The sequence below is a fragment of the Alexandromys fortis genome, unplaced genomic scaffold (assembly GCF_014885135.2).
Source record: "Alexandromys fortis isolate MF-2015 unplaced genomic scaffold, M_Fortis_MF-2015_v1.1 scaffold_42, whole genome shotgun sequence".
Classification (NCBI taxonomy): domain Eukaryota; kingdom Metazoa; phylum Chordata; class Mammalia; order Rodentia; family Cricetidae; genus Alexandromys; species Alexandromys fortis.
This window is the reverse complement of record NW_026067934.1, coordinates 252,862-268,563: the sequence shown is the minus strand read 5'-3', so window position 1 is coordinate 268,563 and position 15,702 is coordinate 252,862. Positions and strand designations below refer to the sequence as shown.

At 39.9% G+C, this 15,702-nt stretch overlaps 1 protein-coding gene across 2 annotated transcripts in view; it reads left to right on the top strand.

The window, feature by feature from the left end:
* Positions 1 to 12,409: 12,409 nt before the first annotated feature.
* The window catches only part of LOC126504156 (zinc finger protein 709-like), a 13,863-nt gene continuing 10,570 nt past the window's right edge, over positions 12,410 to 15,702 (top strand). The window contains exon 1 of one of the 2 annotated variants that reach the window (XM_050146205.1): positions 12,410 to 12,542. In XM_050146205.1, coding sequence (XP_050002162.1) covers positions 12,522 to 12,542 — 21 coding nt within the window. In that variant the 5' untranslated portion in view covers positions 12,410 to 12,521. The other variant, XM_050146206.1, reaches the window with a different exon arrangement.

Below are 15,702 nucleotides of genomic sequence, written 5' to 3'. Positions count from 1 at the left end.
GAGGAAGTGCCAGAAGTTGAATGTCAGGGACCAACCTCGACAAAAGTACCACTTGCCAGGATAGGGACATGGGGATCAGAAAAATGAGTAAAGAATATGAAGATGCTAATACAGGTAATAAAACAAAGGATAGTATCGGAAGGGAGTTCCAGTGAATACTGAAATCACCTATGTTTTATACCCCAACATGAAAGGGGGAAGAAGGCAACAAAAGAGTTCTTTAACACTAAGACATCAAAGCATTCTGTTTTTAGGCAGAAGCCACCCTAGACCAAGACCAAGTATCCTGAAGGCAAGTATGCTTGCATATCCTGACCATCTGTCAGGGTGAAGTGGATATACCTGTATGGATCATCTTAGTGTCAAAAGTACCAAGTAACCACATCCTGAGCCAGTATGTGTAGCTCTGGTTCTTGTCAACAATTTTTAGCAACCTCCGAACTCTGTGACCATCACATGAGGTAGAAATAGGCTCACGTTTTTGGGCTTGGAATAAAACAAGTCAGTCTAATAATATTGTAGGTGTATTTTTAATCATTGGTCTATTCTCAAATCTTGATTTTTCATCATCATTTTACTTTTGAAAATATGGTTGGCAAGTAACTTATGCCTGTTTTTGCTTGTGGTCCTTGCACTCCATAGAATGCTGAAGCAGAATAGCTTGAACCCTCTTTTGAAGACCAATAAGACACTCTTTGAAAGAGCAACAACAGAAAATGTATAAAGAAACTATTTGCACTGAGGTGAAGTAAATCTAAGGTTGGTAATGTATTCATGAGACATATCTATAAATAAATTATATAAACATATTGGTTAGTCTATTATGTTTTATGTCAGTTATAATCTCTTGCCTCTTAAATGTCTGTTAATGGCAAGTATGTTTACGTTTTCTCAGTATAAGGCTTGTGATGGACATAGCCTTCTAGAAATAAAAGAAATAGCATGTAGAACATAGAACTAGCACCATTGTTTTTCTGGCCAAGATAAAAAACACTGATAACAACTTATGCTGGAGAGGTTGTAGGGTAAAGGGAACACTCCTGTATTGCTGGTGGGAATATAAGCTGGTACAGCCCCTTTGAATGTCAGTGTGGCAATTTCTCAGAAAATAAGGAAACAAACTTCCTCAAGACCCAATAATACCACTTTTAGGTATATATCCAAAGGATGCTCGATCGTGCCACAAGGACATATGTTCAATTATGTTCATAGCAGCATTGTTTGTCATAGCCAGAACCTGGAAAAAACCTAAATGTCCCTCGACTGAAGAATGGATAAAGAAAGTGTGGTACATTTAAACAATGGAGTACTACACAGCAGAAAAAAATAATGCCATCTTGAATTTTGCAGCTAAATTGATGGAGCTAGAAAACATTTTGGGGCTGGAGAGATGGCTCAGAGGTTAAGAGCATTGCCTGTTCTTCCAAAAGTCCTGAGTTCAATTCCCAGCAACCACATGGTGGCTCACAACCATCTGTAATGGGTTCTGGTGCCCTCTTCTGGCCTGTAGGCATACACACAGATAGAATATTGCATACATAATAAATATTAAAAAATTATAAAAAAAGCATCATTTTGAGTGAGGTTACCCAGACACAGACAATTATCACATGTATTCACTCATAAGTGGTTTTTAAATATAAAGTAAAGAAAATCAGCCCACAAATCACAATCCCAGAGAACATAGACAACAATGAGGACCCTAAGAGAGACATACATAGATCTAATCTACATGGGAAATAAAAAAAAGACAAGATCTGCTGTGTAAATTGGGAGCACGGGGACCTTGGGAGAAGACTGAAGGGGAAGGAAGAGTCAGGGATGGGAGCAGAGGAAAATGTAGAGCTCAATAAAAATCAATAATAATAAAAATAACTTATCTTGTAAAAAAAAAAAAAAAGCTTATTGTAACATGAGTGCCTGTTTGTCGGGGTTTCCGTCCTGCCCAGTTCCCGCAGCCATTCAGCCCCAAAGAAAATCACACAAAGGTCTCCATAAGATTATAAACTGATTGGCCCATTATCTCAGGCTTTGTTTTAGCTGTTATAACTTATATTAACCCATTGTTCTTATCTATGTTAGCCACACGGTTCAGTACCTTTTTCAGTGTGGCAGGTCACATCTTGCTTCTTCCATGGTCTGGGCAGGACTGGGGAGAGCTTCCTTCTTCCCAGAATTCTCCTGTTCTTATTGCCCCACCTCTACTTCCTGTCTGGTTGTCCCGCCTATACTTCCTGCCTGGCTCCTGGCCAATCAGCATTTATTTAAAACATGAATGCCAGAATACAGACAATTCTCCCGCACCAGCTTATGTTTCTCAGAAAATATGCATGATGTGGCCTGGGGAAATGGCTTAGCAGAAGGCCAGAGATGAGTTCCCAACTATATCAGTCCACTCACAACTTCATGTAACTCCAGCATATTGCACCTTCTTCTTACCTCTTTGGGTATCTACATTTAATTGTGCATACGTAGATACACATAATGTAAAATAAAATGTTTTCTATATGTATATAGGTATGTGCACACACACACACATATATAATATAGATATTAGATGGTAGTTTTCAAGTATCCTTCACATGCCAGCACTCAGAATTAGCATGCAAAGTTGAGGGATTCTTTGCTCTGTCTATATTGTTACAAGAAGACTAATTGTGCCAGTGTTGACAATTTTGGTGAGAAAATTGAGGTGTGGTGAGTAAACACTGGACAAATATTTGTGTGATGGAAATAAAGCTACTGTTGAAAATCAGTTTCTGAACATTTCTCCAATGTGAATGACCTTGGCTTTGATACCCACTACTGTCAAACAAGAAAAAAATCAAAATAAAGGTTAATGAAATAGTGTATAGATGATTTACTCAGCAATCAAGCTTCATTTGCATTTCATTTGTTTCTAATCAAATGATTCCTGTTTTCACTTAAAGGATAAAAATATTCCAACTAGACAAAACAAATAGTAGCACAAGATGTCTTATTTCTCATTTCTGCAGGTCGCTCTGCATTCTGTAGCCCCTTTGCAGCTTTATTATACTATTTATAATACAGTTGGTAGTTACTAAAAACTGGATGCTACCAAAATGGATATTCACATTTAGAATCAATAAAATTAGAACTTCTCACTTTGCATAAAATAATTAATTCTAAATGTACCAAACATCTTAACATAAAATTTGAAATTCCAATATCTGGTTTGCACAGCAAGTACTTTTACCCATTGAGCCATTTCCCTGGCCATGCTTTTGAGTCTGTATTCTAGGATTTTGTTGAATGTTTTACTAAAGCACTTTTAACTTTTCCGTTGCAGCCTTTAGGGTTTCTTATCTGATATTGTGCGCATTCAGGATATACTGGATTTTCCTTATTATATTCACTTTTTTTATTAGTGGTCTACACAAGATATCTTAACACTTTGTTGAATTAATACTGGAGAAAATGGACACCCTTGTCTTTTCCTTTAATGAAAATTCTTTGACTTTTTTTGTTATTTGCTATAATGTTTGCTAATTGTTCTATGTTGCTTTTATTATATGAGGGATGTTCTTTCTATTTTTACTTTTTTCAGGACTTTAATCATGGGTGCTGTATTTTGATAAAATATTTCAATGGGAAAAAGTAAAAACCTCTGCTGTTGGTGTGATCTTATGATTTCTATATTTATATAAATGTATGTGATATAATGCATTTTATTTGTGTATATTGACTATAAATTCCTGGGATAATGCTAACCTGATTGTGAATGATGGTTTTTATGTGTTGCTGAATTACGTTTTCATGTATCTTACAATTTTTATAGATGTTTTTATGAACATTTTCTTGCAATTGTCTTTTTGAAAAATATTTCAGAATTACCATATGTATATGTGTGTTCATTTATAGTATGTGTGTCTGCATGGATAAGCATGTCAAGGTACACATGTGGTTTTTTTTTTCATGGAACTTTTCCCATTGTTATTTTTTATTCTCCGTGCTAATGTTTTATATGTAATATGGTATATGTAGGTGCTCTCCCATCTTTTCAGTTTGTATCCTAAACATTTCCTGAGTCAGAAAACTAATCTCTCCCTATTTTAGGTAATTTCCTGCTACAGTTTTACTGAGTATGTTACTTTCGCCATGGTTTGATGTTTTCCTATATCCTCATGCTTCATGAATGTAATCTATTTTGGTTGGAGTTGATCTTACAAGCTCTGTTCATCCTTTTTTGTTTTCTCTTCTTGAGTGTCTAAGTGTTCTCATTCATGTTTGTCTTCTAAAGTTGATACGATCTTCTATTTGATCTATATTGTTTTTGTAGGTTTTAAAACTTTCTCTTTAGGTTTCTTTTTAAAAAAAATATTTCTTTGGGCTGGAGAGATGGCTCAGTGGTTAAGAGAGCATTGCCTGCTCTTCTAAAGTCCTGAGTTCAATTCCCAGCAACCACATGGTGGCTCACAACCATCTGTAATGAGGTCTGGTGCCCTCTTCTGGCCTACAGGCATACATGCAGACAGAATATTGTATACATAATAAATATTTTATTTATTATTATATGAGTATGTATGTATATGAGTGCTCTATCTACATATGGGGCCTGCAAGAAGAAATTAGATTCCATAATAGATGGCTGTGAGCCACCATGTGGTTGCTGAAGATTAAACTCAGGACCCCTGGAATAACAACCAGTACTCTTAACCTCTGTGCCATCTCTTCAGTCTCTATGTTTGTTTAATTATTTGTCTTTATATGTAGGTGTGAGTGTGGTACAATGGATGTGTAGAAGTCAGAGGAATCAGTTCTATTCTGCTACTTTATGGGTTCTAGGGTTCAAACTCAGTTAATCAGGCTTGGTGGTAAGTGGCCTTACCCACTGAGCTTCTTGCTAGTCCTTGTGGCTTTTTACTGAGTTTTTGACTTGATGACCTCTTCATTCATAAGATTTTAATTTAATGTTCTTAGTTTTTATACAGTTATTGAATCCCTCTTTCATATCTTGAAAGAAATCCCCAGTTTTATTGGGGTATACTTACTTGTATTCTTTTATTGTATTCAGGATTTTATTGGTTTGTATCTGTTTTGTTTTGTTGTTGTTCCCCCCCCCCTTGGGTAGGCATTTTTATGATTGATTGTCTTTTGGAGTACTTTGATTTCATCTGATTCACTCTCATAGGAATCCACTGCCTTGGATTTGACATTTTCCAAGAGATTCATTCTACCATGATCCTTTATGTTTGTGCTTTGGGATTTCCATATCTCAGGTTATCTTGTTGGTTGAATTCTCACTCCCCCCAACTGCCATCTTCTTTCAGTTGAATAGTTACAGTTTGCAAAGGGAACTGGTTTTTTAGTAGAGGCTGGGATTTGTTAATCAGTGTACTGGTTGTAGGTTAGCACCTAAACAGACATGTACTGAGTCCTTGAGTCATGATCCTCAGTACCACTCCAGCTGCAGAAACAACCACAGTTGCTGGAAAGGATCACCAGGCAAGTCATGTTAGAAAACAGAGGTGCAGCCAGATGTAGTTAGTGACATATGTCTTTAATCCAGCACTTGGGATGCTGAAGTAGGCAGATCTCTGTGAGTTCAGTGTCAGTTTGATCTACATAGTTCAGGCCAGTTAGGGCTGTATAGTGAGACCTTATTTCAAACAACCACAAAAATTGCTACCTTTAAATGAAGTATGTATTGGAACAAGGATAATATGGTTTATAGTATTAGTTACTAAGTTTAGATGTGGAAGGGGAGTAGATCAGCTGAGAGAATAAAGGCTGACAAAGTAGACAAAAAGAGGAACTGGAGAGGTTTGGTTCCACGGAGGTAAGGGTTTTTTCAGGTCATGGAGAGTTATAGTTGAAAAGTAAAAAGTGTGAATGTGAGGGATAGAGAGAGAAAATGAGGTAGGAATGAGAGGGAGAGTATATGGTTTGTAGTAGGAAGAATAGTAGAAAGTAGAAAGACAATGTTCTGTCTGCATGTATGTCTGCAGGCCAGACCAGAAGAGGGCATCAGATCTCGTTACAGATGGTTGAGAGCCACCACGTGGTTGCTAGGAATTGAACTCGGGACCTCTGGAAGAGCAGCCTGTGTCTTAACTGCTGAGACATCTCTCCAGCCCTACCAAAACACCTTTAAGATGTTTTGAAAAGCATAAAAGCTAAAGGCAGACCGTTAAGAGATTTATGCAAGAGTAAAGATTAAAAAATCAATTATAAGTCAGGTGTGATGGTGTACAACTTAAATATGAGCACTAAGAGGAAGAGGCAGGCGGTCTCCAAACTTGAGACCAACCCTGTCTCATAGTTCCAATCTAGCTATACCTACATAGTGGGACTGTCTCAGAAAATCTAAATGAATGCTGAAGTGTAACAAAAGTAAAATTAGTTAAATATGTACTTTATATGTAAACCTTCCCTCCCAGTGCCATTCCATGTAGAAATTCCTGGTGCTGAAAGTACAATTCAGTTCCCCAGCTCAGACTGTTAGAACCAGTTTGTGGCTACGTAGTGCCCAGAGGATTTTTAACAATTTGTCCTTGGATTGCTCTCCAAACCCAGCTGTACAGAGGTCAACTTTGGATTTCTCAGTTCCCACAGTGCCCTGGCATGTTGCAACTCTTCAGGAGAACCCCCTCAGGCAATCGGCTCCAGGCATGTTTGCCATCCTTAACGCTTCTTTGTCATGAACGTACACTGATCCCAAACATGTCCATCAAACACTTGGTTTGATCTCCAGGCCAGTCTGTCACTTCCCACCTACCTGTTCTTCAGGTGCCATTGTCAGGGACGGGGAAAGCAGTTACCCAGAGTTCTCACTAACCACAGATAGAATTGTAAACAATAGCTACTCCAGGCTCAGAGGTCACACAACAGCCTTGCCCTCTTCCCACGTCTCACACAAGCCCCAAGTGTGGCTGGTAGATCTGCTAAATGTTCCTGCAGCCCATCATTTCATTTGAAAAACAGTTGAGATCGTTTCTGTTCGGAGCAGCCCACATTGCACTGTGCATCCATTTGTTTCTTCTTGGCAGACATCCAAGTTATTGAATTTATTTTCATCTTGTCTTATTGGAGTAGCAACTATTGCTCTTTCTGATTATTTTCTTTCACTGAATTGCAATGGTGGGACTTGTAATTCTCTGTCTTACATCCAAGTCTCCAGCATCTCTCCACCACCACATTCTCAGTGGGCCTTGATTGTGAGCTCACTCCTCCATTGTCCTGCATGTGCTGCTGACTCCACTCTTCATGCATCTTTGCCTGATCAGATGGCTGTGGTTTCATGGGATTGTGTTGGGGTCTTCTGTTTGATGTCAGCACCACAGTATTCTTACTACTGTGACTTTCTAATATACCTTGAAAGGGTGGCTTTTGCTATCAGGGACTTTTTGTGCTTCCAAATGCATTTTAGTTTTTTTTTCTTTTTTCAATTTCTGTGAAAAATCACATTGGAGTTTTGATGTGAATGGCATTGAATCCAGATTCTTTATGTAAAGACATGCTCAGTACACACCTTTGCCTGGTGAATTACATGTTGTTGTTAGATGAGCTCACTACCAAATCTTGGTGTCGAGTATCTTGGGTTCTGATCAGGTAGGCATCCTCTTGGAAAATCCGACAGATATTCGAGCATACAGAGGGACAACATGAGGGAAGCAAATAGCATATTGTCATAAATGAAATGCTAAACGAATTTTGGTGTGAGGACTCATCTTCAAGATATCTTATTAATATGTAAGCATTTCTAAATATACTAATGTATTGTTCCCTCACATTTCTTTTTTGAGCAGCATGTAAAATGCTAAATAGAAATAGTATTAGATGTGTTTTGATAATAGCTGATGTGGAAGTCGGAGTGACATTTCATCCTTTCAGGTTTACACATTCCTGTTGGAAATAAAAACAATAGTTCTCATCAATCATTAATCCATAAAATTGCACTAATGTGCTGCTCATATTTTATAGACCTCAAATAACAGAGTTTTTATGAACACATTTAAAGTAGTCAATGTGGAGAGACATAATACAGACCAAAGCACAGTGTGAACATGAAAACTTTTTCCGCTAAGATACTTTGTATCTTGTTTGGGTTTCTATTGTGGTGAAACACCATAACCAAAAGCAACTTGGGGAGGAAAGAGTTTATTCCTTTACTCTTCCATATCATGGTTCACCATTGAAAGCTGACAAAGCAGGAACCAGGAGACAGGAACTGTTGTAGAAGTCATGAAGGACTACTGGTCACTGGTTTGCTCATGGTTTTTCATCCTTCCTTTTTATTGTTTGTTTTAGCTTTTTGAGACAAGTAGTCTTGGTTATCGTACTGAAACTCAGTTTGTAGACCAAACTGGCCTCAAATTCATAGAGATCCTCTTGCCTCTGCCTCCTGAGTGCTGGTATTAAAGATGTGTGCCACCACTGCCCAGCATGCAGCTTACTTTCTTATAGCACTTGGGGCCACCAGGCGATGGGTGGCACCACCCACACTGGGCTGGACCATCCACATCAATCACTAAGAAAATACGATGATTTTTCTTAAATGCCTACAGCTCAGTTTTATGGAGGTAATTTCTAAGTTGAGCGTCCCTCCTCTCAGATGATCTCAGCTTGTGTAAAGTTGACATAAAACTAGCCAACAAACCGTGTATTACGCATCTGTTTGTAGACATTCTCATTGATCATTTATCCATTTACTACTCAGAGTTTATATCAAATACCAACGTGAGAATGAGCCATATTTAGAAAGTCCCTGTAAATGTATGGAGTGTAGAAAACTCTTCAGTTCTTCTTACTGATTTTAGAGCCATAAAACAGTCTCACACTGGAAAGAAAGCTTATGAAAGTAAGTTATGCAATGAAGTCAATAGGCACCTCACATTTGATAAGGGTCATGAACCATGACACTTAGGAACTCACCATGAAGATAAAGAAAGTGGGAAAGCTTTCAGAAAACGTAGGTATGTTGAAATTCATGAAGGAAATACTCTAGTGAAACCATTTGTTTGTGACCAGAATGTGACAGCGTTTGCTCCTTCTAGTTTTTTTAAAAACATGAAAGGGAAGTTCGAGGCCAGCCTGGTCTACAAGAGCTAGTGCCAGGACAGGCTCCAAAGCTACAGAGAAACCCTGTCTCGAAAAACCAAAAGAAAAAAAAAACATGAAAGGGAGAGCCAGTCCAAGCCAGTCCATTTCCCTGCCTGCATGCCTATCAGCTACCCCACTTACTGCATCTACCTGAGACTATGTGGAATCTCAGTGACATTCCAGTGGTCTGCTGACAGATAGCCGCCCCATCTACTGTTGGGCCTCAACCATGTGAGCCCTAGTTAGAGATGCTAGGATCCAGTTTCCCCCTCACCTGCCTGCCTATCAGTCACCCTACCTATTATGCCAACCTGGAAACCTCACCTGGAAGCCCCGAATAGTTTTAAGACGGAGAAGTATCATTCAGCTGTCCACAACCTGACAGGTTTGGGTGACAGCAAAGATCCAAACCTTCATCCAACAAAGGTAAGGCCCAGGAATACATATTTCGAAATACCACAGACAACTTAACAGCATATGTCTAAATCTCATCACAAAACAGCATGAACAACCAAAACAATATGTTTCCTCCAAAAACTAGCACCCCCATTGTAATAATGTTCCCTAAGAAAAGCAACTTAACTGATACACAAGACAAGGATTTCCAAATAACAATTAGAAATACGTTCAAAGAGCTCAAGAAGGATTGTTATAAATAAATGCTTGAATGAAGGCCATGGAAACTCAAACAGTTGAATGAAATAATTAAAGCAAAAATATGAAAATATGATTTATTAAGGAAATATAACCTTTGACAAAAGCAAAACAAATGAAACTTGGAATGAAAAACCCAGGGGTTCAAACACAAAGCTGAGGGGAAAGCCTCACCAACAAGCTGAATCAAGAAAAAAGAGAAACTATCAGGTCTTAAAGACAAGGTAGAAGAAATGGATCTCTCAGTCAAATGTTAGACCTGTGAAAGAGAGGAACATTCGGGGAATCTGGGACACTATGAAAAAGCCTAATAGAAATATAAGGAGAAGAAATCCATGGCAAAGGTGCAGAAAGTATTTTCTACAAAATTATAGAAGAAAGCTTTCCTAAAGAAAGATGTTTTTTAAGGTACAAGAAGCACACAGAACACCCAATAGGACCAGAACAGAAACTCCCCACAATACAAGACTAAATCAAAATACTAAGTGTACAAAACAAAGAAAGGCTGTTGAAACACTAAGAGAGGAAACTCAAGTCACATTTAAAGGCAAACCCATCAGAATAATATCTGGTTTTCATGGTGATTTTTAAAGCTAGGATGGCCTGAATTGATATTTATAAGTTCTGAAATGTCAGTCCAAATTACTATACCCAGCAAAACTATCAGTCATAATCAAGAAAGGAGAAAGAAACAAAAACATATTCAAAGGGAGGCTGGAAGAATGGCTCCAGAGATAAGAGCACTGGCTACTCTTCTAGGGGATATGGGTGCAATTCTCAGTACTCACAAGGCGGTTCACAGCCACCTGTAACTCCACTTCTAAGGGAACTGCTGTACTCTCCTGGCCTGTAAGGCCATCAGTCACATGTGTGGTGTACAGACATACATACAGACAAAAGACATACAAAATTTAAAAAAAAAAACAGACTTGGGAGATTCATATCCACTAAACAAACCATCTCTACAGAAGATACTAGAAAAGAATTATATTTGAATTTAAAGAGAATATTAAACCCACTAAAGGGAAGAAAAAGAATACTCTTAGAACAGTTAACCAAAAGAGGTCTAAGAAAACAAGACCACAACAATAAAACAACAGGAATTAATAAACACTGCTAAGGAATAATTTATAATATATAATTTATAATAAGCAATAATACATCTTTTTGCTGACTCTAAGAAATATACTTCACCATCATGAATGGTCATTGACTTAGAATAAAAGTATGGTGAAGATAATCTAAGCAAATGGATCTGGGAACAAAGCAGTCCTAGCTATTCTAATATCTGGCAAAACAACTTCAAATTAAAGTTACTCAGAAGAGATGGGAGATGACACTTTATATATATTAAAGGAAAAACCCAACAAGAGGATATAATTCTAAACATTTACACACCAAACACAGGGGCACCCAGTTTCATAAAAGAAATAACATTATATCTTAGATCACATACTGCCCCTAACACAATGATAGCGGGTGATTTCAATACTCGTCTCTCATCAATAGAAGGTACCCAGACAAAAACTAAACACAGAAATTCTGGAGTTAAATGTTTCTCTCTCTCTCTCTCTCTCTCTCTCTCTCTCTCTCTCTCTCTCTCTCTCTTTTTCTTCCTTGTTTTTGTTTTTCATGACAGGTTTTCTTTGTGTAACAACTCTGGCTGTCCTGAAACTTGCCTCATAGGCCAGGCTGACCTCGATCTCACAGAGATCCAACCTGTCTCTGCCTCTAGAGCGCTGGGATCACAAGTGTGTTCTACTAAAACCATAATTTGACTTGGGATGACATTTTCCTTCTTGTAAATTTTAAGGTATTGGAAGATCAATTCATGGCAGAGGAAGCAATGGAAGACTTGGGTGAGCTCCCAGAGTTCATTGGCTCAGTGTCTCTGCCTCATCGTTAGAGAATGACCCACTGGGGCTCCAGGTCTGAAAATCCGTGTGATCTAGAAGCTTGGGAATATGTTACACTTCTGACTGTAGAATTTCCTCAAGACCTTGGGCAAAAAACAAAACAAAACAAAAAACAAAAACAAAAACAAAAAAAAACCCTTTTGTTTGAAGTTGAAAGGTTGCTTTTCATACCTGTTGAATCTCTTGTAGAACACTTCTGCATGCAATTCCATTTTTCTCCATACATTGTATAATTGCATTCCTTGTCGATATGTTTGAATTCTCTTGCCAGAAAATGGGTAGATTGAAACGCAAGGTGTGAGAAAGCCTTAGCTTTACCTCATCCCTAAATCTTTAGCTTGCACATCAGGTCTTCCTTTCTGTTCCTTTGCCCAGAATGATTTAAAGATTCCTTCGAAGGTGATATCTTGGATTTTCTCTTTGGGGTCTAGAAGTTCCAGTGCAAAGCGGGGGAACTATTTCCTCGGTGCTGGAGAAGGGGTGGGCGGAGTAGGAAGGGTCCATTGAATACACAAGGCAAAGAGCGCACGCACTAAAAAACCTACAGAATGTTTTCTTAAATGCCATGAAACTCTAGGTTGTGCCAGGGTTGTACTAGCGAAGAGCAAGCTAAATGAGTCGAGTGACAACTGTGTCCTCGGCTGCACTGGCACGCAGAAAAACCGTTTTCCCTTTAGTTCGGTGCATCGGAGGCGGGGAGACTTTTATTCACCAATGAACAACGCTGTTGTTCTCCCGCATGGACTGTCCAATAAGAGGCGCAGATAATCGAAGGATTCCGCCCATGCTGCCATCTTGGAGGCTGTGTAGCTGCGGGAGGGTCGTAGCTGCTTTGCTTTGGCGGCCATCCCTCCTGCCGACTGCAGGCTCCTAGGAGAGGACACCAGGATGCGTCACAAGCGGAGAATGGTGAGTGTCCCGAGCGCGTCTGGATTCGAGGGTGGCGGGTTTGTGACGCTACGACGACTTTGACCAGGAGACCCGCCTCCAGTCCTGTCCCTCCCTGGGAAGCGGCTTCATCCCAGTCCTCCCAGGGGGAGTCCGTACCTCCAACTTGAGCCTCTGCAGAAACTGCAGCGCTGGCAGGTTGGTGATGCTGAATCCAAACTATGCTGGGAACGATCGTGGGTGGTGAGCGCTGTTGCCCGTCTGTCTGCCCCTTGCATTTCTGTTTGCCCTGCTTTAGTTTTCCTCTGTGATCACCTTGTGGTTTTCTTTTTGTACTGCCAGTTGAACCCTAGGCTTTATGCATGTTCGGCACAGGTTCCTCGCTGTGTGGAGGGTTTTCTCCTCTGCTTCTCTTTCCATCGCTCCGTCTCCTTTTAACAATACTACAGGTCAAAATTGTTTTTCTTGATTATTTATAAGGCAAAAGGTGGGATTGTAAAAAAGCTTTCCTAGCCTTGTTGATTGTGGGAGGGGAAAAAAAAAGCCTGGAGGAAGGGGAGTTCATGTAACCGTAATTTTGTTTGCTTTGGTGGGTTTCTCCAAACAGAAAGAATTGGGAGTGAAAGTTCGCCAGTCAGAATTTAATTGGAATACAGTTCTTAGGAGAAAATTAATCTCCAGCTCTTTCCTTTTGCCTGTAACTATTTGTTCATTGTACACAGTAATTTCCGACCGTCTGGAATAGTCAGCCTGAGACAAAGACTCTTTTTCTGGTGAATATATTTTTGAGCTTGAGTGTGCCGTACATTGAAATTAATATTACTATTAAGTGTGTGTGATACTTGGTGTTGCCGCCTGGGCCATGGCGTGCTTGCAGAGGTCCGAGGTTAATCCTGTGCAGTTGGTTTTCCCCTCACTTTTATGTGGCTTCTGGGGATCACACTCAAGTCACTCGTCTTATTTTGCAAGTTACTATTATTTTTTATTTGATTTGATCAGTTGAAGCATTTGAGACCTGTTCCCTCCACTCTTTTCTTTCTTCCTTTCTTCCATTCTTTCTTCCTTTCTTTCCATCCTTTCTTCGTTCCTTCCTTTTTCTTTTCTTTTTAAAGAGAGACAAGTTATCATGCGTCCAGCTTGTCTTAGAACTAAGTATATAGCTGAAGGTGACCTTGAACTTATGATATTGCTGCCTCTACCTCTGAAGTGTGATTACAGACCTGAGCAACAAAGCTCAGCTTTATGCAGTGCCGGGATTCAGGTTTTCAGCAATGATTGTCAAGCAGTGTAACAACCGATCTGCACCCTGAGCCTCAGTGTGTTGCTTTAGAAAGTTGCATCAAGAAAACTGAGATGCCTAATGACACAATTGTAAATTTTAATGTGGAGTGTACTGCCAATTAAAAGGCAGTGACAGACTGTATTAGCATATGATAACCATTTCTTTCCAGGAGAAAGGAATATACACACAACACACATATACATACCTATATACATACATATACTGGATGGATGGATAGATAGATAGATGATAGATAGATAGATAGATAGATAGATAGATAGATAGATAGATAGATGGAATAAGGGAAGGAGGGAAGGAGGGAGGGATAGGGATAGTTGTGAGATTTTCCAGAAAGGAAGAATTGAAATATACCAAGGACTGATTTTACAGAAAACAAAACTATTTCCCATTGTTTGAAGCTCTTGTATGTACAGCTTAATGGAAGTTGGCGGTGTGAGGGGGGGTGGTCTAAGGTTGCTAGCTGCATTGTTTGGATAGTATACTGGTGTATACTGGTTAGATTTTGTTTTTTGTTTTTCTTTAGTCAGATTGACACAAGTTAGGGGCTTCTGGGAAATGGGAACTTTCTTAATTGAAGGATTGCTGGCAGGCAAGTCTCATTATGTTGAAGAATGATTGATGTGAGAGGGCCCAGCTGACTGTGGGCGGGGCCACCTCTGCGCAGGTTTCCTGGGTTTTATAACGGAGCCGACCGAGCAAGCCTCAAGAAGCCAGCCAGTAAGCAGTATTTCTTTCATGGGCTATGCTTCAGTTCCTACCTCCAGTTACCTGCCCTACTTTGAGTTCCTGTCTTGGCTTCCGTGATCAGAACACGTAAGTCAAGTAAATCCTTTCCTTCCCTAGTTGTTCTTTCCGGTTGTGTTCTTTATCACAACAATAGAAAACAAACCAGGTTAGACAGGGACGTGTGCACAGCCCAAACCAGGTTAGACAGGGACGTGTGCACAGCCCGAACCAGGTTAGATAGGGATGTGTGCACAGCCCGAACCAGGTTAGATAGAGATGTGTGCACAGCCCGAACCAGGTTAGACAGGGACGTGTGCACAGCCCGAACCAGGTTAGATAGGGATGTGTGCACAGCCCGAACCAGGTTAGATAGGGATGTGTGCACAGCCCGAACCAGGTTAGATAGGGATGTGTGCACAGCCCGAACCAGGTTAGATAGGGATGTGTGCACAGCCCGAACCAAGGAGAGCCCCAGACTGTTGAGCTATTCCCTACACGTGTCTGGCTCAACTTCTCAAAGACATTTCTCCCTGCAGTAGAGAAGGCAGAAAGTCAGTCATCTTGGACTGTCATGCTGTGTAGAGCTGAGCTGGGCAGACGTCAACTGTGAAAAAATGATCTCTTATTTTGTATCTAAAGCTACTACACTTGCTTGGAGAGTGCTAAGAACCTTCTCTTCTTGTTGATCCTGGGTCAAGAGCTGTTTCCCCTGCTCCTGGTCACATGGGTTTCCTTAGGGTATCCGATGTCATTGTTGAAAATAAGTATCAGCCAGCTCTCTAAAGCTGTGACAATGTGTCTCAGAAATTGACGGAAAGCTGGGATGAGACTCTATGAGTTTATGTCCTGAAACGTTCCAGCGCAGGAGGTAGTTTGAAGTGCCTGGTAGAATCCTTTCCCTCCAGGTTGCTAGCAAATTTTGTGGCCATGAGTTTTGCTTTTCTCAGCAGCTCACTGTGGAAATACTGTGTAACCAATTCTGAATGCCTAATTATCATGTGTTATGAAAGACCCTTATAATAGTCACTAAGGTTTCCTCCTTCCCTCTCTCCCCCCGCCCTAGACAGGGTCTCATGATGTAGCTCTGGCTGTCCTGGAACTCACTGTGTAGATCAGGCTGGCCTCAAACTCACAGAGATCCACCTGCCTCTG